The 26395-nt window shown below is 40.9% G+C and overlaps 1 protein-coding gene across 1 annotated transcript; it reads right to left on the bottom strand.

The window, feature by feature from the left end:
* Positions 1 to 422: 422 nt before the first annotated feature.
* Positions 423 to 26171, bottom strand: LOC125342771 (vomeronasal type-2 receptor 116-like; the record flags this gene model as incomplete). Its single annotated transcript, XM_048335081.1, has 8 exons — positions 423 to 590; positions 4258 to 4307; positions 18405 to 18538; positions 20181 to 21084; positions 21995 to 22118; positions 22936 to 23163; positions 23991 to 24791; positions 25887 to 26171. Coding segments are annotated over 8 exons (2694 nt in total), but the record flags the coding sequence as incomplete, so codon positions are not given.
* Between the last annotated feature and the right edge of the window lie 224 nt (positions 26172 to 26395).

Raw genomic sequence — 26395 nt, 5'->3', positions numbered from 1 at the left:
GAGGTGGTAGCATTGTTCAAAAAGAAATGGACCCATTGCCTGACTTAGGTAACTGTCACCTTTATAATAAGATTTCTATGAAGAAAATGAAAAAGAAATAGACTAGGAAATCACAGTATCAATGATCACTGAAGCAAAGGGTAGGTTCCACAAAAACAAAAGGAGACTAAGACTGAAGTAAATCATGAAGATCTTACCATCAGGGAAAGGAAGAGGGACATGGAGGGAAACCAGAGTCCTCTCCTACTAGCAAGCAGAAAATCACTCAAATGAAGATGGAAAATAAAATAATGTACCTGCAGTGTTTGTCTTGCATAGGGATGGGAAATCAGGGTAGAGCATTCATGTGAGCAAGTAGACTTCCCTCAGACATAGCCCATCTTGACAACAGAACAGTAAATAGAAATAAAATGATGAGATATTTACCGCCTTCCATTTTTATGCTCAGGAGAATCTTTGTCACGGGTATGGTCTTTTATGGCGTAGACAGGGAAATAGGCAGCAATCATCACATCACCGTCCATGTGCACATGCTTCTTCATGGTAGAAAAGCAGCTAGTGGCAGCCAAGGATCCAACAGGGAGGAGAAGCTGGAGAAGAAGGAGTGGAAAACCCAAAAGGCATATCCCTAAAGCACCTGCCAATGTGAAATTGTGGCTTGTAGTGAGGCCCACCATGTCAGATATTCATATTCATATATATTTTTATAGGGGTGTGTGTGTCTTTTGATGACACAGAAGTACACTGTGTAGTCCACCTTTCATGGAAGCCTCTTGTGAATCTCCAGGAAGAATGTGTAAAACCCTTTCCTTGGGCTCTGCAGCTGTGGCCTAGCATGCAGGAGAAAAACATGAGTTGGACAACATGTTTGCAGATTTCCCTTCTTCGTCCCAAGTGCCATGATTTCCTCTAAGATGACAGATAGTGAGGCCCCAGGGATGGAGTTATCCTTAACTTTGATCCAACATCTGTGTCATGAAAACTATTTCTATGAAAGCCATTTGGGATGATGCCAGTGGATTGCATCAAAGGACACCGAGTCAGAAGTACAGTAAACCGGTCAGACAAAAAAATCCTTTCCACAGATAAATCAAATAACCAATATTATTAAGGCATCATACCCAGATGGTCACTTCACCGAACCCATTTCCATAACATGCACCACACATTGCTGATTCTGTTATGTCCAGATTTTGGGGTCCCCAAAGACCTCCAAAGAGCCGAAAGCTGCTGTAATCACGTGAGAGTCTTTATTGCAAGCTTGAGCCGGTGCTCACAATCATCACCAACGCAGTGGGTCTGAAGCGAGAGCCCCGACCCTCCATTCATCAGGGTTTTTATACGGTTTTTGGGAACATTCCATGAGTCACATCATCACACAGCAAATCATGTCACACCACGGGAAAGTTATAAATTAATTCTTAAGAATGTTTGGCCTAATTTATGGCAGGGAAGGGCCTGGTGAAGGTGATTTGCTAGCTTATGGGGTTCGCAATGTTTGGTTTAGGCAAATGATGTGGGTAGGATCGCAAGGGTGTTGCCTGCCCGAGTCATCCTTAGCTAGAGGGGGCATGTGGAACTTCAGGTATTTTCTGTTACCTCTTGATCTGGGTTGGGTCATAAGGGTGTCGCCCCAGTCAGCCTTAGCTTGAGGGTACACTTTAACCACGTTTCAGGAACACAAAACACACTGGCCACACATCAGTACATTACCTTTGTGCCACAATGGCTAAAGCATTCTAACTTTAACTGACCTCTGGTCAAACGAAGTCTCTCTGGGTACCTTCATTATTTTAGACTGCATTTTGTTCAGGCTCTTCACATTGACATGTTTTGCAGTTCTTCTGGGTAGCCTCAGGGCATGGTCAGGCCCAAGCTACAATATAGAGGTGTACCAGCTGCTCAGGTTACTCTTTCCCCCCTCCTACTTGTGACTAAGGGGGACCATCCTGGTCCTCTTCTATCCATTTCAATGGCGTGCGTGTCTAGGGGCTGGTATTGAGAAAGGCAAGGGCCTATAGCTAGGGCCAAACTAGTAGAACCAAAGAACCTATCAACACAGATATCAGGGGAGTTGCCCATGGTGACCAGGGTAACAGTGGCTGATACCAGTTCTCTCCTTCTCTCTGTGATATTTCTACCAAATGCCAAGCTTTCCCTAATGAGTACTGATTGATTGGCATAAAAACAGCACCTTTTTCCTAAGGCTACACATGAGGAGCAAATCCAGGCTTCACCTACTTTGCAAAAACCTTCTCAGCATGGGATATTTACATGAGCTATTTCTGGTTTAAATTTAGATGATATCACACAAGTCCCTTAGCCCTGCAGATGCAGGTACAGGTAAACATCGTTTCACACCGAAGCCCCAATTCTGACCCAATTTATGTTATAGCCAATTTGACTACATACCAACTTTACTCATAAGCTCTAATTTTAAGACATACTGATACAATTTGCTACATCTTCAAACTTTCTAGGGATTGTCTTCCTTTTTCTAATCTGAAGGGAATCACTTGATTTCCCCAATTCTCTTTCTAAAGTCTTTCCTTTTCCCCACTCATGCCCTCTTCTACTGTCATCATCAGCCACTTTGTTGAACATTCTGTGACAATTGACAAACCTTACTTTTCAAATCCCTTTCTTATCCAGAGGAAACCATTTTGTTTCCTCTATTTTAGCAGCAGGCCATCAGTTCCATGGAATTGTCTACTTGAAAATCTCTTACAATATGCAATTTTTTAAATAGAGCTAGTTAACTCCAGTCACGTCAAGAATGTTCCCCCCAAATCATAGTTTCAGCAGATCCTAAGCACTGTCCATCAGGAATCAGCTGTGTGTGATAGAGTCCCATCTGCTTTTACCATGGTAGGGGTGCTCAGGGTGAGGATATAGATTTTTGCATATGACTGTCAGGCTGTCCTTGACCCTTGCTGAAATGTATTGGGCAGGGCCCATGGTGATGTCAGGCAGAAGTGTATCCCAGTGGCTAAAGTAGAATGTCACACCTTCTTCTGGGTTGCCTGCAACTTTCTGCATAGACTGGATAGAGAAGCCTAACCTAAGTTAACCTAAATCCTGACTTTAGTGAAGTCTTCTAATGTTTTCCTGGTTGCTTGTTAGGCACACTAGCTTTTGTAGGCTAGCACATGACTGGATATCAAGGCAGCTTTAGACAATGGCAGTTGGCCATAATTTTCCAGGGCAATAACCTTCAGTAATCAGATATTTCCAATAAGGCTAGGATTTCTTTAATGACTCTGGTTCCTTGATCTTGAAGGGGGAGCTGATGGGCAGAGATCATCAAACATCTGTAACTTCTTCAGGCTGACTCAGGAGCATCGAGTTTACCTAGCCAAGAACATATAGAACTTTAGTCTACTTTACTAAGGGGTTGTCAGGACTAGTTACTGGGAACTTTACTCCAAACTGGAGTAAATAGCTAACCTTTTATCAACAACAAAGACCTCTTCTTCAGATATAACATAATATTCTTTTAGCACTTTGGTTTTTAGAAGCATTTTTCTTTCTGGCTGGGGAAACTGAGGACATAACAATACCTAAACTACCATTGTAGGCCTTAGATGTCAATAAGGACAAGATCTCAGATCCACCAACTTTCTTTCCTGAACAGATGTATCACCTTAAAATTCTCACTGCCAGTCAGGGCTTTGAGTAGATGCAAGGAGGTTGTGATTTTAAACTATCACCCATTTAGCAACCCACTACCCACTACCACAGATGACTGGCAAGTCCCTGTGCAGTTACAAAGTAGATAGACATGGGCAAGAAAAAGTATGCCTAAGAACTATTCTTCTAGGACCTCCCGGCTCTGATTAACTTTTGAATGGCCAAACATGATTGACTCTAGGATCTGACACCATCTCTGCCATCCAAGCAGTGGCTTACTGCCTCTGGATGCTCCATCACTTTTGTCCCAGGAGTGACTTTTCCATGCTGCTATAAATGCACCTTTGGCATTTTTCTTGGTCCATCGCCGGACTTGGACTCAGGGCCTGAGTGCTGTCCCTCAGCTCTCCAGCTTATGGCTAGTACTCTCACACTTTGAGCTCCACACAACACCATTCCCAGCACTCTGCTGGCTGATTAGAGACACGGCTCTCACAGGGACCTTTCTCTGCCCAGGCTGGCTTCAAACCGCTGATTTCAGATCAATGAGTCTTCCAAAAGGCCACATTACTGCAATTAAAGCAACAAGGTGGTCCACACAGAAGTAGTTTTTAAGCATGATCTTACCTGGAACTTATTCAGGGAACTTGTAGGAATCGTCTGTCCTTTTCGTGGGCCTGTTGAAAAGTGTTACAAAAACCCTACAACCTGGAATAGCAATAAAACAATCATTTGGAAGTCTTAATTGTTTCTTTTGTCCAATTTGAAACAAACATTTAGGGCAATTTTATTTTCGAATCCCGCATCTAGAAATCGATTTTAGATCTCTAAAGTCTTTCACCAATCTCAACTTCACACTTACTCTTTAGCTTTCTCGTTGGAACTTCCAGAACTCTGAAGTTTAAGTGTTGTCCATTGCTCCAGGCTGCTGTTTCCACTTTCTGATAGAGGCATAAAATTCCATTGTATATATGTACCACATTTTCCTAATCTATTCGTCTACTGAGGGGCATCTGGGTTGGTCCCAGATTCTAGCTATGACAAATTGTGCTGTGATGAACATTGTTGTGCTGGTGGCTTTAGTGTGATTTCGTTTGTGGTCTTTTAGATAGATACCCAAAAGTGGTCTAGCCTGATTTTAGCTACAAGCATTTTACAATTTTTTAAGATTAGCCAGCTGTTTGAACCAGGTCTGCTCAAATTCCGTGCACTTGTGCCAGGATGTCGGCGCAGTCATCCAAGTCATTTTGCCCTGCTTTAATTCCATTTCATTCTGCCCTGGCTGGACAGTCTCAGAAGATCAGGATCATATGCGGCACCTGTTCCTGATGTTGTGGAAGCAAGAACGTTTCTAACCATTAAGGGGAAGTCTCAACTAAATCTTCCCAAACCAGAAGGTTATGGGAGTTGGTTTAGGTGGCCACTTCTTCCTGGAGACCAAACTATATTCTTTACTGCATGAATAGTGGTGAGATCAAAGGTTCCCTCTGCCAGTCAACCGACCTCAAAGGCTGACCATTCTGTACTACAGAATTTGATTAGTTTATGCTCTTTAATTTCTTTTACACTTCAAGTCTGTCCTCTTTCATGTCTTTAAAGTTGTCAGTGAAAAGAGAGAGCAAAATATTGTCAGTCTGTCCCATTTCTCTATAAAACAGTCCACCAACAAAGCTAGTTACAAACAGAAACACACAAACATAAAAGACAGCACGAGAAAAATGGGCCGATATGCAGCTGAAGAAAAAATAAACACTCTCGAGGGGAGAAAGAGAAACTACTGGCCCGTCTGTAATTAAGACAGGATTCATAAAAAGATAGGTGGAACTTCTCTGGAGGCATGATAAACATAAAAAAGGTGAACGCTGGCCTCTCACACCGGATCTGCAGGAGCGACCCACTGCATTTGAATTATAAACAGGGGGACTTTAACGCCAGGAAAAATACAGGGGGGACTTTAACCCCAAGAAAAATACAGGGAGGGAAGTGGAATGTCTTCCAGGACACCAGTTGACAGCCCACCTGTGTGTTTGCTTAGGCCAATGCCAACATTTACAGATGGAAGGGGCACTCTAAGCCCCCCCCCCAATACAGGTCATTCAGACACATAAACACACATAAATAGGACTCACTGATCAGTGTTGGACTCTCTAGTTCAGGCATCCTGGGGTCTGCGGGACATCCCAGAAAAGCCCCTAACTGTTATGCCCAGATTTTGGGGGTCCTAAAGACCACCAAGGAGCCAAAAGTTGCTGTATTCACAGGAGAGTCTTTATTGCAAGGTCGAGCCTGAGCTGACGATCATCACCAATAAAGTGGATCTGAATCGAGAGCCCCAACCCTCCGTTCAACCAGGATTTCATAGGGTTTGGGGGAATATTCCATGCATCACATCATCACACAGCAAATCATGTCACACCGCGGGAAAGTTATAAAATAATTATTAAGAATGATGGGCCTAATCAATGGCAGGTAGAGGCCTGTAGAAGGTGATTGGCAGGCTCATGGGGTTTGAAATGGTTGGTTTAGACAAATGATCTGGGTAGGGTCGCAAGGGTTTCACATGAGTCAACCTGGGCTTGAGGGGCCATTTGGAATTTCAGGTATTTCCTGTTACCTTTTGATTTGGGATTGGTCGTAGGGGTATCACCCCTGCCATACTTAGCTTGAGGGATACATTCACCATGTTTCAGGAGCACAAAACATACTGGCCACACTTCAATACATTTCCTTTGTGTCACAATGTCTAAAACCTTCAAACTTTAACTGATCTCTGGTCAAATGAAGTCTTTCTGGCTACCTGTATTATTTTATATTGTATTTTATTTAGGCTCTTCACACTGACATTTTCTTTAGTTATTCCAGGAAGCTTCAGGGCCTGGTAGGCTCAAGCTACAATAGAGGTCCACCGGCTACTCAGGTTCTTCAATTCCAACAGATTTCCATGAGAATTCCTTATACAGAGGCCTCCACAAATGCATCCATATTCTATTGCCTAATGAAGCAATGATGCCGCTGAAACCAGCAGTTACATGTCACTATTTCAAGGTCAATGCCGAAATTGGGTTGCACATTTATATTGTTAGCTTTCTCGTTGAAACAATTTTTGTGCTCTTTACAGACATCAATGAAGTTATTTTCATGATGTATATGATGAAAAACAGGTAGAAATAGTGAAATGAAGTGTGAGCATGGGACTCTAAGTTGCTGTAGGAAAAGGATGCTGTTTCTTTTTAATTTAAGATTTTTTTTATTATATATATTTTTATTATCAAACTGAATTACAGAGAGGTTACAGTTTCATGCATTAGACATTGATACATTTCTTGTACTGTTTGTTAACTTGTCCCTCATTCTCCCCTCTCCCCTCCCCCTCACCCTTCCCCCCCCCCATGAGTTGTTCAGTTCATTTACACCAAACAGTTTTGCAAATATTGCTTTTGTAGATGTTTGTCTTTTATTACCCTGTGTCTCTAGATTTTGGTATTCCCTTCCAATTTCCTAGTTCTAATACCAGTATACCCTGTTTCCGATATACTCAGATAAGATACAGAGATAGTGTAGGTACAACCATAAGAAGGTAATACAAGAAGATCATCAATAATAGAGGCTACAGTTACATATGGCACGTTGAAGGTAGTTACAATTGTGATATAACAATCGTTTCCATAACATGGAGTTCAATTCACTTAGCCTTATCTTATGTGTTCGTAAGGGCATAGCTATTGGGCTCCTGTGATCCTCTGCTGTAACTAGCCTAAACCTGTGCTAATTTTTCCCTATAAGGGAGACCACAGAGTCCATGTTTCTTTGGGTCTGGCTCACTTCACTTAGTATAAGTTTTTCCAAGTCCTTCCATTTCCTTACAAATGGGGCAATGCCATTCTTTCTGATAGAGGTATAAAATTCCATTGTGTATATGTACCACATTTTCCTGATCTATTCCTCTACTGAGGGGCATCTTGGTTGGTCCCATATTCTAGCTATGACAAATTGTGCTGCAATGAACATTGTCGTGCTGGGGGCTTGAGTGTGATTATGTTTGTGGTCTCAGTAGATACCCAAAAGTGGGGCTGCTGGGTCATAGGGGAGTTCTATGTTTAGCCTTCTGAGGAATCTCCATACAGCATGCCAGAGTGGCTGAACCAGTTTACATTCCCACTAACAATGAAATAGGGTTCCCTTTTGGCCACATCCCCTCTAACAATTGTTATAGTTAGTTTTCTTGATATATGACATTCTTACTGGGGTGAGATGGAATCTCAATGTTGTTTTGATTTGCATTTCTTTTATGGCCAGTGATGTAGAGCACTTTTTCATATGTCTCTTGGCCATTCTCATTTCCTCATCAGACAAGTCACTTTGTAAGTCTTTAGCCCACTTGTTCAGGGGGGCTATTGGTTCTTTGCAGTTTTGTTTTGGAGGAAGGTAATTTTTTTAGTTCTGCATATATTTTAGGTATGAGACCTTTGTCCTTTGAATGGCCGGTAAATATCTTCTCCCAAGCTGTGAGTTTTCTGTTTATCTTGCGAGCTATGTCCTTTGCACTGCAGAAGCTCTGCAGTTTGACGCAGTCCCATTTGTCCAACCTTTCTTTGATTTCTTAATTTCTTTGAAAGAGAACAACAAGCCAAACTCCAAGTCAATAGATGGAAGCAAATAATTAATATCAAATCAGAATTAAATCAATTAGAGACAAAAAAAAAAACCATCGAAAGAATCAACAAAACAAAGAGTTGGTTCTTCGAAAAAATCCGAAAGATAGACAGACCCCTGGCAAACCTGACCAAAAAACGAAGGCAGAACACTCAAATAAACACAATAAGAGATGAAACAGGTAACATCACCACAGAACCAACTAAAATTCAGACTATAATAAGGGACTGTGCAAACCTTATGCCAACAAATTCTAGAACTTGGAAGATATGGATGATTTCTGTTTCTTTTTTTTATCAGTTGCGATTCTCATGGTCACTGTGGGTGACTACCCTGATATCTGTTGTGGGAGGCCCCCAAAAGAAGAGTTGTTGAAGAACCTGAGCAGCCAGTGCAGCTCTATATTGTAGCTTGGGCTTGAGCGGGCCCTGCAGCTTCCTGGAATAACTGCAGAAATGTCAATATGAACATCCTGAACAAAATGCAGTCTAAAATAATGAAGGTAGCCAGAGAGACTTCATTTGATGAGAGTTCAGTTAAAGTTAGAAAGCTCTAGCCATTGTGGCACAGAGGAAATGTATTCAGGTATGACCAATGTATTTTGTGTTCTTGAAACATGGTTAATGTGTCCCCACAAGCTAAGGATGATTTGGGTGACACTCTTGCGACCAAACCCAGATTATTTGTCCAAATCAATCATTTTGAACCCCATAAGTTGGCAAACCACCTTCAGCGGGCCTGTTCCCATATTGATTAGGCCAATCATTCTTAGTAATTATTTTTTAAGTTTCCCATGATAGGAAATGATTTGAGGCAATTTGTATGCTGTTTTGTGATTTTCCCATGGTGTGACCTAGTGTGCTGTGTGATGATGTGATGCATGGAATGTTCCTCAAAACCCTATAAAAACCCTGGTGAATGGAGGGCCGGTGCTCTTGACTCAGATACACTGTGTTGGCTATGGTTGTGAGCCCATGCTAGAGCTGGCAATAAAGACTCTCAAGTAATTATGGCATCTTTTGCCCCTTGGTGGTCTTTTGGGACCCTGAAATCTGGGCATAACATTGGAAATATGGAAACCAAGCAAAAGTTGTACAGGAAGCCTCTTGTGAGTCGCTGGCAAGGGCAGGCAAAGGCAAGGTAGCTGGCCTGGAAAGAACAAACCTAGGCCTAATAACAGGAACCCAAGGCAGCTTGGATAGAGCTGCTTGACCTTTTACAAAAGAAGGAATGAGGAAGACCACTCAGTTGCATGTTTTATTTTAGGGTAAAGTTCCAGAAAGGGAAAGATCTAAGGTTAATGACAATAAATAAGCAGACACAAGTCATATTCAGAACCAATAATTGTATTTCTTTCATTGTTTTGTTTAACAGAGTTTACTGGAATTGTGATCACTAACAGCAATTCTCCTTTTGTATGTCTGCCTGCTTGCTTGGCCCAACTTGCCTGACCACCTGTGAGTGGTACAGGTGATTTTTGTCTCTAAAAACCCAATCCTACTGAGACCCAGTGCTGTTTGTCACCATCCTAGTGGTGGCAATCAGATGCTATGCATAGCTAATAAAAGACTTCTAGCTCGATTGACAGTGCTGATGGCTATTGTCATGGGTTTGAGGCCCACATGGGTATTTGGTATACAACAGACACTAGACTTCCTATGGGTCAAATATTCTTCTGTATGAAATAATTTGCCCATTGAAGTAACTTGTCAAGAGGCTGAGCCATGACACCTAGATTCAATCTTATGCAAGCTGACTTCAGCATCTACCTTTAAAAACCAGACAATGCCAGCTGCCCTTAAGATCCTGCCAAGTGGTAGTCAAGGACCCAACAGGGAGGAGAAGCTGGAGAAGGAGTGCAAAACAAAAAGGCACATCCGTGAAGCATCTGCCACCGTGAATAATGGCTGGTAGTGAGGCCCACTGCGTCAGATATGTATATTCATATATATTTTTAAAGGTGTGTGTGTGTGTGTGTGTGTGTGTGTGTGTGTGTGTCTTTTTATTCACAGAGAAGTACACTTCTAGTGCACCTTTCAGGGATGCCTCTTTTGAATCCCCAGGAAGAATGTGTAAAACCATTTCCTGGGGCTCTGCAGTTGAGGCCTTGCATGCAGGAGAAAAACATGAGTTGGACAACATGTTTGCAGATTTCCCGTCTTCATCCCAAGTGCCATGATTTCCTCTAAGATGACAGATAGTGATGCCCCAGGGATGGAGTTATCCTTAACTTTGATCCAACATCTGTGTCACGAAAACTATGTGTATGAAAGCCATTTGGGATGATGCAAATGGATTACACCAGAGGATACAGTGTCAGACATACAGTGACTCGGTCACACAAAAATAATCCTCTGCACAGATGAATCAAATAACCAAAGTTATTAGGACATCATACCCAGATGGTCACTTCACCCACCCCAATTTCATAACATCTCCCATACATTGCTGATTCTGTTATGACCAGATTTTGGGTTCCCAAAAGACCACCAAGGAGCCGAAAGCTACTATAATCCCATGAGAGTCTTTATTGCAATGTCCAGCGTGGACTCACAATCATCACCAATGCAGTGGGTTTGAATCGAGAGCCCTGACCCACCATTTATCAGGTTTGTTTTTTTTTAATAGGGTTTTGGGGAACATTCCATGAGTCACTTCATCACACAGCAAATCATGTCACACTACGGGTAAGTTATAAAATAATTCTTAAGAATGATTGGCCCAGGCTGGGGATATGGCCTAGTGGCAAGAGTGCTTGACTTGTATACATGAGGCCCTGGGTTCAATTCCCCAGCACCACATATACAGAAAATGACCAGAAGTGGCACTGTGGCCCAAGTGGCAGAGTGCTAGCCTTGAGCAAAAAGAAGCCAGGGACAGTGCTCAGGCCCTGAGTCCAAGCCCAAGGACTGGCAAAAAAAAAATAAAAGAAAGAAAAGAAAACCAAGCCAGATGCAGGGGTTCTCGGTGCAGATTTGAGGGAGGGATTATGGGTACCAAGCAGGTCCTCTCAGATTGCAGAACAAATTTCTCCACAACATGCAACACTAACTTCAGCTTCATTTTTTTTTAATTTTTATTATAAAACTAATGTACAGAGAGGTTACAGTTTCATACGTTAGGCATTGGATACATTTCTTGTACTGTTTGTTACCTTGTCCCTCATACTCCCCTCCTGCCTCCCCCTGTCCCCCCCTGAGGTGTTCAGTTCACTTACACCAAACAGTTTTGCAAGTATTGCTTTTGTTGTTGTTTCTCGTATTTTACCCTTTGTCTCTCAATTTTGGTATTCCCTTTGAATTTCCTAATTCTAATACCAGTACACACTGTTTCCCATATATTCAGATAAGATTACAGAGATAGTGTAGATACAATCACAAGAAGGTGATACACGAACATCATCAATAGTAGAAACTACAGATACACATGGGATGTTGAAAGTAGTTACAACTCTGATATAACAATCATTTTCATAAAATGGAGTTCATTTCACTTAGCATCATCTTATGAGATCATAAGGGTATAGCTATTGGGCTCTTATGATCCTCTGTTGTGACTTGCCTAAACCTGTGCTAATTATTCCCAATAAGGGAGACCATAGAGTCCATGTTTCTTTGGGTCTGGCTCACTTCACTTAGTATAAGTTTTTCTAAGTCCTTCCATTTCCTACAAATGGGGCAATGTCATTCTTTCTGATAGAGGCATAAAATTCCATTGTGTATATGTACCACATTTTCCTGATCCATTCACCTACCGAGGGGCATCATGGTTTGTTCCAGATTCTAGCTATGACAAATTGTGCTGCGATGAACATTGTTGTGCTGGGGGCTTTAGTGTGATTATGTTTGTGGTCTCTTCAGTAGATACCCAAAAGTGGGGCTGCTGGGTCATAGGGGAGTTCTACATTTAGCCTTCTGAGGAATCTCCATACTGCTTGCCAGAGTGGCTGAACCAGTTTACATTCCCACCAACAATGAAGTAGGGTTCCCTTTTGGCCACATCTCCTCTAACAACTGTTATTGTTAGTTTTCTTGATATATGACATTCTTACTGGGGTGAGATGGAATCTCAATGTTGTTTTGATTTGCATTTCCTTTATGGCCAGTGATGTAGAGCACTTTTTCATATGTCTCTTGGCCATTCTCATTTTCTTATCAGAGAAGTCTCTTTGTAGGTCTTTAGCCCACTTGATGAGTGGGCTATTAGTTCTTTGTGGTTTTGTTTTGGAGGAAAGTAATTTTTTTAGTTCTGCATATATTTTAGATATGAGGCCTTTGTCCGTTGAATGGCCGGTAAAGATCTTCTCCCAGTCTGTGGGCTTTCTGTTTATCTTGCAAGCTATGTCCTTTGCCGTGCAGAAGCTCTGCAGTTTGATGCAGTCCCTTTTATCCAACCTTTCTTTGATTTGTAGCCTTTCTGGGTCTTTGTTCAGGAAGTTCCGTCCTGCGCCAAGGAGCCCAAGTGTTTCTCCTACTTCTTCCTTTAGTGTTTTCAGGGTGTCTGTTTTGATTTCGAGGTCTTTGATCCATTTGGAATTGATTTTGGTGCAGGGTGATATATAAGGATCTAGTTTTAGTTTGTTGTATGTGTTGAGCCAGTTTTTCCAGCACAATTTGTTAAAGAGGCTATCTTTCTTCCAAACTATTGTCTTAGCCCCTTTATCAAAGATTAAGTAGGCGTAGTTCTGTGGGTTCATTCCTGGGTCTTCAATTCTGTTCCATTGGTCTTCAGGCCTGTTCCGGTGCCAATACCAAGCTGTTTTTATTACTATAGCTTTATAATACAGCTTCAAGTTGGGTATTGTAATTCCTCCAGCACTGTTCTTTCTGCTTAGGATTGTTTCTGCTATTCTAGGTCTTTTATTATTCCATATGAATTTCTGGATTGCTTCCTCTATTTCATAAAAAAAAAGGTGCTGGGATATTAATGGGTATTGCATTGAATTTGTAGATAGCCTTTGGCAATATTGCCATTTTGATTATATTAATCCTCCCAATCCAGGAGCATGGGAGGTTTTTCCATTTCCTTAGTTCTGACTTAATTTCGTTTTTGAAGGTTTTAAAGTTCTCCTCAAAGAGGTCTTTCACTTCTTTGGTTAAGGTTATTCCTAGGTATTTTATGTTTTTGGAGGCTATTGCAAAGGGGGTTGCTTTCCTGATATCAGCCTCGGTCTTCGGGTCGTTAGGATACAGAAAGGCCATTGATTTTTGAAGGTTTACTTTATATCCTGCAACTTTGCCAAAGTTTTGGATCAGCTCTAGTAGCTTGGGGATAGGGTCTATGGGATTCTTTAGGTATAAGATCATGTCATCTGCAAAGAGAGAGAGTTTAACTTCATCTTTACCTACTTGGATCCCCTTTATATTTTCTTCTTGCCTGATTGTTCTGGCTAGGAATTCTAGTACTATGTTGAAGAGCAGGGGAGAGAGTGGACATCCCTGCCTTGTTCCTGATTTTAAAGGGAATGGCTTTAGTTTTTCACCACTTAGAGTTATGCTTGCTGTTGGTTTGTCATAAACTGCCTTGATTATATTCAGGAATGTTCCCTGGAATCCCAGTTTTTCCAGGGCTTTTAGCATAAATGGGTGCTGTATTTTATCAAACGCTTTTTCCGCATCCAGAGATAAAACCATGTGGTTCTTTAGCTTGCTCCGGTTGATGTGGTGGATTACATTAATTGACTTGTGTATATTAAACCAGCTTTGCACCCCTGGGATGAATCCAGTTTGATCGTGGTGTATGATTTTTTTGATGATCTGTTGAAGTCGATTGGCCAGAATTTTGTTGAGAATTTTTGCATCTATGTTCATCAGGGAGATCGGTCTATAGTTCTCTTTCCGTGATGAGTCCCTGCCTGGTTTTGGGATGAGGGTTATACTGGCTTCATAGAATGAGTCTGGAAGTGAACGTTCTCTTTCAATTTCATTGAAGAGTTTGAGAAATATTGGTGTGAGTTCTGTTTTGAAGGTCTTGTAGAATTCTGCAGTGCATCCGTCTGGACCTGGGCTTTTCTTGGATGGGAGATCATTTATTGCCGTTTCTATTTCAACACTGGATATGGGTCTGTTTAGGAGGTTTAAATCTTCATGGTTGAGTTTGGGGATATGAATTTTTTCTAGGAAATCGTCCATTTCTTCCAAGTTCTCGAATTTGTTGGCATAAAGTTTTGCAAAATAGTCCCTTATTATTTTCTGAATTTCGGTTATTTCTGTGGTGATGTTACCTGTTTTATCTCTTATCTTGTTTATTTGAGTGTGCTGCTTTTGTTTTTTGGTCAGGTTTGCCAGGGGTCTGTCTATCTTGTTGATTTTTTCAAAGAACCAACTCTTTGTTTTGTTGATTCTTTCAATGGTTTTTTCTTTGTCTCTAATTGATTTATTTCTGATTTGATTTTAATTATTTGCTTCCGTCTAATGACTTGGGGTTTGGCTTGTTGTTCTCTCTCAAGGAAATTAAGGTGCTTCCTTAAATTATTCAGTTGCTGTTTCTCCAATTTGTTGATGTATGCACTCAGAGATATAAATTTTCCTCTGAGTACTGCCTTTGCTGTGTCCCAAAGGAGCTGGTACTTTGTGTCCTCAACTTGGTTGAATTCCATAAACATTTGAATTTCCGTTTTAATTTCTTCAATGACCCTCTGATGGTTCAGCAGTGTGTTGTTTAGTCTCCATGAATTGTAGCAATTTCTGTGGTGGCTGGTTGAGTTGAGCTCTAATTTTATTCCGTTGTGGTCTGAGAGAATGCAGGGAATGGTTTTGATACTTCTGAATTTGTATAGATTTTTTTTGTGCCCTAAGATGTGATCTATTTTGGAGAATGTTCCATGTGCTGCCGAAAAGAATGTGTAATCTGTCCTTGCTGGGTGGAATATTCTGTAGATGTCGATTAAGTCTAGTTGGTCTATGCAATTGTTTAGTTCTGTGGTTTCTTTGTTCAGTTTTTGGCGTGTTGATCTGTCCAGAGGTGATAGTGGAGTGTTAAAGTCCCCAACTATCAATGTGTTTGGGTCTATGAGTGATTTTAGAGCCAGTAGTGTCTGTTTGATGAAGTTAGGTGCTCCTGCATTTGGTGTGTAGATATTTAGAATGGTTATGTTTTCCTGTAGGAGAGATCCTTTTACTAGTATGTAGTAACCTTCTTTGTCTCTTCTTACCTTTTTTAATTTGAAGTCAATTTTGTCTGATACTAGGATTGCAACTCCAGCCTGCTTATGGGGGCCATTTGCTTGATAGATTTGTTTCCAGCCTTTCACTTTTAGAAGATGTTTACTTTTGCTGGATAGATGTGTCTCTTGGAGGCAGCAGAAAGATGGATCTTGATTTTTGATCCAACTTATGAGCCTATGTCGTTTGATTGGAGAATTAAGTCCATTAATGTTGACAGTTAGGATTGAGAGATGATCGTTTGTTCCTTTCATTATCACTATCTTGTTTAAAGCTGTGTCTTCCCATTTCTTGATCTGATGTTTACTAATTAGGGTTCATTTCTCTGCCTGTGTTGGGATCTTGATTATTTTCCCTGTATAGTACATCTTTAAGGATTTTGTGTAAAGGTGTTTTGGTGGAGATATATTGTTTCAGTTTTTCCTTATTATGGAAGACTTTTATTTGACCTTCAGCTATGAAGGAGAGTTTGGCTGGGTACAGAATTCTTGTTGGTAGTTATTTTTATTTAGAGTTTGGTATACTTCATTCCAGGCTCTCCTTTCTTTCATGGTCTCTGCTGAGAAGTCGGGTAATTCTGATTGCTTTTCCTTTATATGTGATTGTTTTCTTTGCCCTAACAGCTTTGAGAATTTTTTCCTTGCACTCTGCTGAAGCTGTTTTGATCACAATGTGTCGGTGGGATGTCCTATTCTGGTCTGGTCGATTTGGGGTTCTAAATGCTTCTTGTATCTCTATAGGCCTTTCCTTCTGGATATTTGGGAAGTTCTCAGCCAATATTCTGTTAAATAGGTTTCCTATCCCAGTAACCTCTTTCTCCAAGTTTTCTTCAATACCTATTATCCTTACATTGGGCTTCCTGATCGTGTCTTGAATCTCCTGTAGCGATCTGTTTTGTTGATTGGACTGGATTTGTATTGATTTTTTTTCTTTCTCCATAGAGTCTAAGGAATCTTCAGCTCCTGAAATTCGATCCTCTGCTTCAGTTAGTCAGGACTGTAGGCTAGTTACTGGATTTCGAATCTCTTTTGCTTCTGACTGGTCTTTCCTGATAATTTCCATGTCATTTCTTAGGTCTTGTATGGACTTCTTTACTTCATTAACTTCATTACTTTGGTTTTGAGAGTTGTCTCTCAAATCTTTAAGCTGGTTAGCTATCTTTTCATTTGACTCTTGAAGTTCATTTATCTTTCTGTTTGTGGATGCCATGAAATTCTCCATTAATTTTTGCTTTGCCTCCTCACGCTCTAGAATAATTGACTGAAGAGATACGAACTTTTCATTTATCATGTTTATCAGTAGACGTTGTAGAGCATTTTGAGGGTTCTCTTCTATGTCTTTGATTGGCTGCTCTGCTTCCTGCTTGTTTTGAGTGGGAGATAAGACTTCATTGTTTGCCACCTTTCTTGTGTTTCTTCTGCCCATTTGAATTGGGGATGCCAGTCTACCAGCACCTGTGAGCACCTTTTAAGACCCAATGCAGCCCTTACCAAGCACTGTTGTGTAAATCTTACAAGTTCACAATTATGTACAGATGCCCTGTATACCTGTCTATAAAATTAGATTTGGTGTTCCTAAAGAATACAATCTCAATATAACAACTGATCCTGCGCCCTGTATTCAGTAGTTACTTATTTACTGTTACAACCCTATACGCAATTCTTGTTTTTATATTAAGATCTTTTAGGACTGGCTTTCTCTATGAACCCCTTTGATTCACTCTTATTAAGCTGGGATACCCTCTATCCAATAACCAGGAGTCATTGGAGACTGGAGGTCCAGGCAGTAAGTCAGGAGGGTAAGTTGGAGGTAGTAAAGAGAATAGAGTAAAATGTATTGGGGAGGGGAGGTGGTGATTTTGGTTTAGTTTCAGTGACGTGGAAGTGTCGAGAAGAGTAGAATCAGTAGAGAGAATAAGGATGCAATGATAGATAATGGAGAGTTAACAGAAAAGAGTGGACGTGTTCTTCATAGGGAAGTAAGTTTTAAAGAAAGAGAACGCAGAGAGAGAAATAAAGTAAAAGTAGTGGGAGACAGATGCACACAACAGAGAATAATTATTTAAAAATGAAGATAAAATAAAAAGAAAAAAATTTTAAAAATCAGCAAAGGAACAACTCAAACAAACAGAAAAGAAAAAAAAACTTGATAAAACAAACTGGTAAAAATAGAAAACATGGGGGGAAAAAAGATGACGTTTCCGAATTGAAAAAAAAATTTTTTTTTTTAAAGTTTAAGAAATGTTGAAAAGATAAAGAAAAAAAAAATGGAGTCTTCTTTGTTTGGGTCATGTTTCCCCAGTCTCTGGTTTCCTTATGATGATCGGCAGTCTATATTCCTGATTTTCTGGGTTTGGCAGAATTCAGCTTGCTCCTCTGTTTGCTGCAGGGCCGTGGCCTTTACAGCCTGCCTTTCAATAGGCTGTGAACTCAGCAGGGAGGGGTGCCTCTGGCCTCTTTTACCCAGCTGAGAGGTGCTTGCCTGTGCAAGGCTTCTGCCTCCTGCACCGGGTGGCCTCTTTCGCGGAGGAGGCTTTGGAAAGCAGCTGCTTTTCGGGCAGGGAATTGGGCTTCCTCTGTGACGGGACCATTTAACTGTCTCAGGAACCTCAGTCTGGTGTTTCCCTGCTGCTGGGAGCTGGTGGCTGTTTTCGCGTTAAATTTAGAAGTTCCGGCAGGCAGGGCGGGGCACCTCTGGGTAAGCCAAGGCCCAGGGCACACCTCCCACCTGGGCAGGGGGCGTTCTCCTGGGCAGAGTTGGCTCTCGCTGATTGGTCCCTCTTGCCCTTTTCAAAGATGGCTAATTTGACCTCGCTTTTCCCAGGCCCGCTTTAGTTTCAATCTGGTCTGACCCTATGCCAGTGGCAAAGATGGCGCTTTGCTCTGGCGGTGGGGGCAGGGCTGCCTTGCTGGAGTTGCTCTGTGGTCGCAAGTGAGAATATCATTTGTGAGTACTCACGCTTTCTCGGCGATTTCAGGTCGTCCATGCTCAGGCGCCGGCGGGTCTCCGCTGTGTACTTTACCTCCTTGGAGTGCGGGTTGCTCTGATGGGAACTGTGCCGGTGGCGCCGACACTGGCGGAGCAGTGGGAAACTGCCCAGAGCTCGAATCTGTGTTTTCAGATGTGTAAAGTCGGTTTTTCCTTCCTGGCCAGAATCCCTGTACTGTTACAACTTAGGCTGGTTGTATTTCTAGTGGTAAAAGTTTCTATGGGGTGAGAAATATGTGGTGCTGGAGGGAGCTGAGCTATTGCACTGCAGCTGCTCTGCTGTCTTCCCGGAAGTCTCCTTCAGCTTCATTTTTGTGCCCAGGACCAGAGATAAAGGAGGATGAATGATCTCAGGAAGGTCCCCAATACAACAACAAATGTCAGAATTTCTCAGTTGATTCCTACTGACCAAAGAAAGGAATCTCTGCTACTGTGCATTTTCTGTGTGTATCAAGTGTAGTCCAGTCGTCTTAATATATGGCTTTTTTGGTGCCCCAAAATCTGTGTTGCTGAGGAGGGAAAAGGTACAGAGTGGTATGGCACAGGGAGTTCTGGCTCAGGGCTTTGCTACATGAATCAGGCTCATAAGGAAGGCAATTTCAAACATCCACCTAACCAGAGACAGGCAAAGGTAGTGATCCAAGGAGGGAGGAGACCTTGCCATACTACATTTGAAAAAATGCTGGGCATGAGTAGCTCACACGTGTCTTCCTAGCAACCCAGGAAGCTAACATCGAAGATCAAGTTCAAAGCCAGCCCAGGCAGAAATGTTCTACTCATAAAAAGCTGGAAGAGTGCTGTTGCCCAAGTGGTAGAGACCTAGGCTTGAACAAGAGAAGCTCAGGGACATCACTCAGTCCCAGAGTGCCAGCCTCAGAACTGGAACACACACACTCACACACACACACACACACACACACACACACACACACACACATCTAGAGAAAGGCTGCAATTCAACATGTCACCTTGTGAGTGCAAGGTGTCTTGATCCATGTTACCACTTCCATCTATCTCCCCCATCTCTCCCAACCCACCCTCTCATGTGTGCTAGTTTCATCTCCACATTTGGGCATCAAATATTAGGAATTCATTTGCCCATGCTCCCTCTTGTCCATTCAATCACCCTGATTCCCCTTGATCTCTTCCTCTCCTCCACACCACAAGTCCTGGTATTCTGTGTGTGTGTGTGTGTTTATGTGTATGTGTTTGTGTGTTTGTGTGTGTGTGTGTGTGTAAGTGTGTGTGTGCCTGTCCTGGAGCTGGAAAAGAAGCCTTGTGCATTATCATTAAGCAATTATGCTTAAGGCTAGTGTTCTTCCACTAGAGACACAACTCCACTTCCAGGTTTTTGGTGGGGGTTTATTGGACATGGAGTTTCAGAGACTTTTCCTGCTGGGGCTGGCTTTGAACTGTGGTCCTCAAATCGCAGGCGGCCACCTGATCCCCAAGGATTTGAGGAGTAACATTGTACCAAGAGCTGATATACTTTTTTTTCTGCAAATATCTCTGAACCATCAGAAAACTGGAACTAATTGCAGAGTAACTAGGAGGAACCCAAAATATATGAAATGAAACTCAAATTGACCTGTCTCTAGCTACAACTTCGGCCTGTGCCATTACTAGAAAAATGAGCAAAGGTGCTTATTTATTGAAATAATTCCAACTACGTAAAATAATATCTAATGGCAGAAGAAATACGCTTGAACAAATATGTAAATTTCTTCTCAGGATGGCTTAATTTGCCAAGGGCATTTTCTGTCCCTAAAGCCATGCACACAATTTATATCAGGCCTTATCAAGATGATGTAGCACTTGGGGACAAAGATGCAACCCAGAAGCCCTGCACTGGAGGCCAAGATGGAGAAGACCTCCACAGCCACCATGACCTTGCCCTTGGCACTGTGGTAGACAGGCAGGAAGGTGAGCCACACACTGCAGAACACCAGCATGCTGAAGGTCAGGAACTTGCCTTCATTGAAGGTGTCAGGCAGGTTCCTGGCCAGGAAAGCCACAGTGAAGCTGGCCAGGGCCAGGGAGCCCAGGTACCCCAAAATACAGTAGAAGGCAAAGAGGGAGCCCTTGTTACACAGGATGATGATGTGTCCATGTTCAGAGTGGGCATCTGTGTCAATGAAGGGAGGAGAGGTTCCCAGCCAGATCCCACAGAGAGTCACCTGGATCAGGGTGCAGATGGGAATGATGAAGTTAGGAGCCCCTGACACCAGCAGCCACCTCATTCTTCTCCCTGGAGTAGTAATCTTGAAGGCCAGAACCACAGTTACAGTTTTGGCCAAAACAGCAGAAACAGCCACAGTGAATACAACCCCAAATGTGGTTTGCTGTAGAATGCAGGTGACTGTGTTTGGACAGCCAATAAAGGGCAAGGAACAGAGGAAACAGAAGATGAGGGAGAGGAGCAGGATGTAGCTGAGAGCCTGGTTATTGGCCTTGACAATGGGGGTGTTGTGATGTTTCACAAAGACCCCAAGAACAGCTGCTGTGAGTGATGATAAACTTAGAGCCATGCAGGCCAATGCCATCCCCAAGGGTTCCTCATAAGCCAGGAAGCTTTCAGATCTTTGGAGGCACTGGTCTCTCTTTGTGTTGGCATACTGGTGATATGGACACTTCACACACTGCTCCATGTCTGGTGAGGAAGACACATAACCATTAGTTCCTTTCCAGTGCTTAAAATATAATTAGAAAATTCCTACCTAGAAAAAAATTCTGACTTACTGATCATTAGTAGCATCAACTTCATATGAGCAAGTATTACTAGACATATTTAGTATTATGATTATAATTTCATGATGTTCCTACACTTGGCTCCAAATTCTAGTTGAAACTATTAATTTGCACTGCAAATCATTCATTTTTTTCTTTGCCATTCCTATTGTCCTAACAACAACTTTAGACATCCCTTCATTCTTCCATAATATTTTTCAGCCTTTTTTTGTACACAACTCAATGTCCTTATTTAAAATGAAGACTAAAAGATGTTGCATTTTTTCTGTGTCTGTGTCATATAGATAGGAGCACTGTGGTCCTTCCTTGTAATTGTGATATTTGTTTCTCCTACTAACCGGTAAAGCACTAGAGACCAGATTATAAAATCATTATATGAAGCTATACAGACAGGCCATGCACAGGAGTTGAACCAAATGAGAGCATTTTCTCTGCTTTAATAACAGTTCTGGACAACTATGAAAAAAAGATCTGTGTTTTCTTTATAATGTAAAAAAAAATTGCAAAACATAGAGGCCTCATTGTTAAAAGGATTTTGTATTTCTTATGATAGAAAAGATGCTAACATTACTGAGTATTAAATAAACATACATATATTTTAATAGAAAAAGTTAATCCTATATACAGTTCAGAGCCCATGATTATTTTTTCTTTTCAAGAAGCACTATCATCCATTGTTGTAATTAAACTACTCAGTGAATGAAGGAAGATTTTGACTGCAATTCCAATATATAACGTTGGCAGTGCTTTTCATGGTTTGTGGAGCACTAGGAGAGAACCTGAATTTCTCCCTGTGCCATCCGTGAACTTACCTGTCCCATTAGCCATCTCATTCTCTGAGCAAGGGGTACAATCAAAGCAACAGGAAGCCTTTCCCTCCTGAAGGGATTTTCTGAATCCAGGACCACAACTCTCACTGCAGACAGAAAGAACAGGCTGAGGAACATAAGATATGTGTCAGAAACTGTTTAGGCTTTTCCTAACATTTCCAAAGGTCCCTAATTTGAACAACTTTGATTTCTTAGTGTAGTATATCAATACACAAAAATCCAGTCAGTGAATTGAATGCTGCTATGGATTCCACATCCTGTCTCCACAAAAACTTCATGTGCTGCCTCATTCAATTATTCCTCCAATGAAAGATATCTAAGTTGCAGCTCAACTAGTCATTAAATGAAACCACCACCAAATGGAACTAAGTAAACCTTTCAAATACTTAAAGCAATTCCTTTGGTACTTTGTCAGTGTTAGAACTGCTAAGAAACATGCAATTTGTGTTTTATGACAATATTCAAAATTCACATTTAGAAGCAAACTGAATTTTTCTTGGAGGGTACTGATCCTGGAGCTTGAACTCAGTGTCCTAGCAATGTCTTTGAGTTATTTTGTTGTCAAGATAAATGATCAGCCACTTGATCCATACCACTAGCTTAGTTCTGAGGAGTTTCAGTGACATAGATTCTCACAGATTGTTTTGCCTCATGGGGCTCTAAAATAAGGTATAATCTGAGATCTGAGGATGTCAACCTCCCAAGTAGATAGAATTAGAAGCATCAGCCAGCAACCAAGACCTCTTTTGTGGTGGTTTAATGAAGATAAGAGTATCACAGGTATTCCTGCTTGGCCTGACTTCAAACCATGACATTCAGAACTGAACAGCTACTATTACAAGAGTCAGTGCTGGCATTCAATCAGGTATATATTTGACTCACTTATATGCTCTTAAAACCATTACAATTAATTAACAACTCACCTCTACAGTTCCTATGGCCCACTCTACCAAATCTTCACATAAAGATAGTTGATGATCATGTAGAGCAAATGGAGAAAACGTTCCTATTTTCACTTTAAGATCAAGACCTTCTGGAAAAATCCAAGTGTTCACAATATCATACTCTGGCTTCAATTTTCTTTTGTCATCTAAAATCACCAGATCTCCAGCAGGATTCTGAAATTGTGTGTTCTTCAGAAAAGGGTTCAGCTACAAGAAACACATCATCTTATGCTGGAGTATAACCCAGTGGTTAGAAAGAAAAGCTGAATTATGAAAAGCTCCTGTGTGTTGGGACTCTAGATTCTGACTCATTGCATGAGTGACTAGTGTGAGCCTACGCTTGAGCCTCCAATAAACATTCTCATGTGATTACAAAAAAAGAAAAAAGAAGAGAAATAGAAAAGCTCCTGAGTGTCTTTAATCTCTGATTCAGGAAATCAAGAAAAGCACAGACACCTGATAAAGCACTCCCGAAGAAAGTCTTTGGAGGAATAAGAATATTTTTCCTGAAAGCTGGTCACACAGCAAAGTGCTAGAAGGCCTCTTTTCAAGAGAAACCTATTTCATTTAAATAAGCATAAGTGCAGCAATTCTAAGGTGGCTAGAGTTTTCCACAACAACTAATTCTATGGGTGTCAATACTTATAGCTTGAGCTTGTTCAAGTTATAATACCTAAAGGAAAGTGAATCTAGATTACCTATAAAAATTAGAGTTACTTGTGCTCAGCAGGTCATCCTTAGAAACTCATAAGAAAAAGGTGATTATAGTATTTACACAACATTACCTATGTGTATGTGGACTTTATTAGTTAGTAGAAGAATGTAGAGGCCTGGAATTGACTTCTTTCTAGCCACTCACCTGTTTTCCATGAGAGCACAGGAGCACATGTCTAGAAAACCTCACAGATATTTATTGAAATTTACTTTCTTTAGTTTGGGGAACATAACTAAAATATTTAATTTCACCTGGTAAGAAAGTCCTCTAGGAATTTACTGTGCTTATTGTGGGAGCCACTCAAAATAGAAGGCCTTACCTTTGCAGAGGAAGGCACTGTCTGTTTCCTGTTTGCTACTGTTTGTACTTCTGTTTGATGTAGCAGCATCTCATGGAGAGCCTGGGCCACAGCATACACAGCGTTATATATATTGTAACTTTCTCCAGACATAGTCATGTCAAAAATGTGCCCAGGCAACAAATCCAAGGAGGCCTCATGAGGACAGTTCTCCCATGTTACACAGTCAGACTCAGAATCTGAGCAATTAAAAGAGAGAAACCACAGCCAAGCAAGGAAAAAGTCTTCTGGGTATTTGGAAGGGTTCACTGCCTTGACAAAATCTGTGAATCCAGAAACATCTGGGTGATGTTGTAAAAAAGAGAGAGGGACATGGAATGCACCTCGCATGAAATATCTCCCCCTCATGGGTAGCTCCCACTGTGAGTTCAGGATACAAACTTTACCTTTTATTAAGTACTTTTCAATAAAATCCATGAAATTTAGTGCATATTCCCTATCACCATACATGATGAGGACATTTGCTGAAGATTTGTTAATCTGGTCATACAATGCCATATATTTAATTGAAAAGCCAGAGTTTGGGACTGCAAGCTCGAAGGCTACACAAACTTTGTTCTTGTCCATTTCTTCTTTCAGTAGAAGAAGAATCCATAAGCCATTCTCATCTAGAAAGGTTAACAGTCCCACCCAGTTCCATCTGAAGTAAACCAGTAAGGAGACCATGGCAGTGGCTATGGATGTGTCCTTTGAGGCCATCTGATAGAGAGTAGGGAACTTCCTGTGGTCATTCAGGGCCTGATCAAAAGGCCCAATGGTGAGCTAAAAGGCATGAAAATTGGATGCTCCATGAATGAAAAGATTTCTATCCATCACAATCTCACCCATGATATATATTAAATAACCTGTCAAACTAGGTGACAGGATTTTCTGTTACTTTTTGAAATAACATTAAAAATTGCAACATGACAATTTGTTATTAAATTGTCTCTTTATCTTTGTCACTACTTCCAATAAATCGTCATTTCTATTACAATCCCAGCCATATATTCCTAGCTCCATTTTCCCATTTGTACCTTGAATAGTACATTGTATTTTGCCACCCAATTATTTCCTATTCATTTGGTCCTTGCATATCTCCTTAACACCCTCACCCTTCAGGGAATATATGCTATATTTTTCTGGTGTTCATTTGTATATTATTTGTTGTTTGATTAGAGAGATTGTAGCATGTAATCCCACATTTATGTTTTACCTACTTTATAGTTTAATCATATATATATATAAGTGATATGTGTTCTATCCTTACATCATATTTCATATTCATATGTTAGATGTAATATTTATTTATGAGAAAACTATTGTGGCCTTTGTCTTCCAGAGATTGAATTACTTCTTTCAATGTAATGTCTTTCACTTTCTGGTGGGAAAGGGTGTTTGCATGTCCGTGTGTGTTTGTGTGTGTGTGTGTGTGTGTGTGTGTATGTGTATGTGCGTGATTGCATAGGATTATTATTGTCAGAGCCCCATGCACTTTCTTCAATTTTTCCTCAAGACTTGAACAACACGTTACTTCCTTATTTTTGCAGGGTAATTAGATAAATCTTTTCTAAGTAGCTAGGTTTACAGGTGTGAAACAGCAACGCCCAGCTCGGCATTCCTTCACACTTTAAAGCCATTTTCCATTTCCTGAATTAAAAAAAAATTATTGATAATTTTTAAATCTCCAAATAGTCCCTTTTTATGCTTTAAATTTTTAATCCATTTCCAAACGATGGGAGCATAGATTGCTCATTTTCTTGAATACTTATTCTTTGATATCACAAAATTTGATAGAATCATGAATGCAGTCACTATTTCTCATTCACTTCTAAACACCTGAAATGGCATGAATTCAGACACTCCTCCCAACCTCACCTGTGGAAACCTGTAGAGGTCCAGCAATGTGCCTATCTGGGCAGATATTACTCCTGATGGTCCTGTAAGTGCTCCTATAGACTTGCTGTCACTTATACACGAGTAGTTAGGAACCATGTAGCTCCCAAAAAAGCAAATGAAGGAATTTTTAAATACTGTTGTCAATCCATCTTCAACATTACAGATATCAAATCCCAGAGTCAAGTTATATAAAAGAGCAGGAGTTTTGTTGATCTCTTCCATAGCAAAAGTTAAGGCCAAAACAAACTGATAGTTCTTGAAGGTAAACCTGTGTAATTAGCATAGAAATTTCAGAGTATTTGAAAATTATTGTTTTGATGGACTGAATCCTTGCTTTTCTGCCTAGGAATATGTTAAAACATCACCCATAATGGAGATGGAATGTGTATACTATGTCTAATGCTTGCATATAAGATTAGATAAGAATATGTAGGTAATTTGTTATGAATGAGATTCAGAAAATTACTTATGCCAAGAGTAAGAAATTA

The sequence above is a fragment of the Perognathus longimembris genome, chromosome 27 (assembly GCF_023159225.1).
Source record: "Perognathus longimembris pacificus isolate PPM17 chromosome 27, ASM2315922v1, whole genome shotgun sequence".
Lineage (NCBI taxonomy): Eukaryota > Metazoa > Chordata > Mammalia > Rodentia > Heteromyidae > Perognathus > Perognathus longimembris.
Note: the sequence above shows the minus strand (reverse complement) of the source record. Positions and strands in the feature narration are given on the sequence as shown.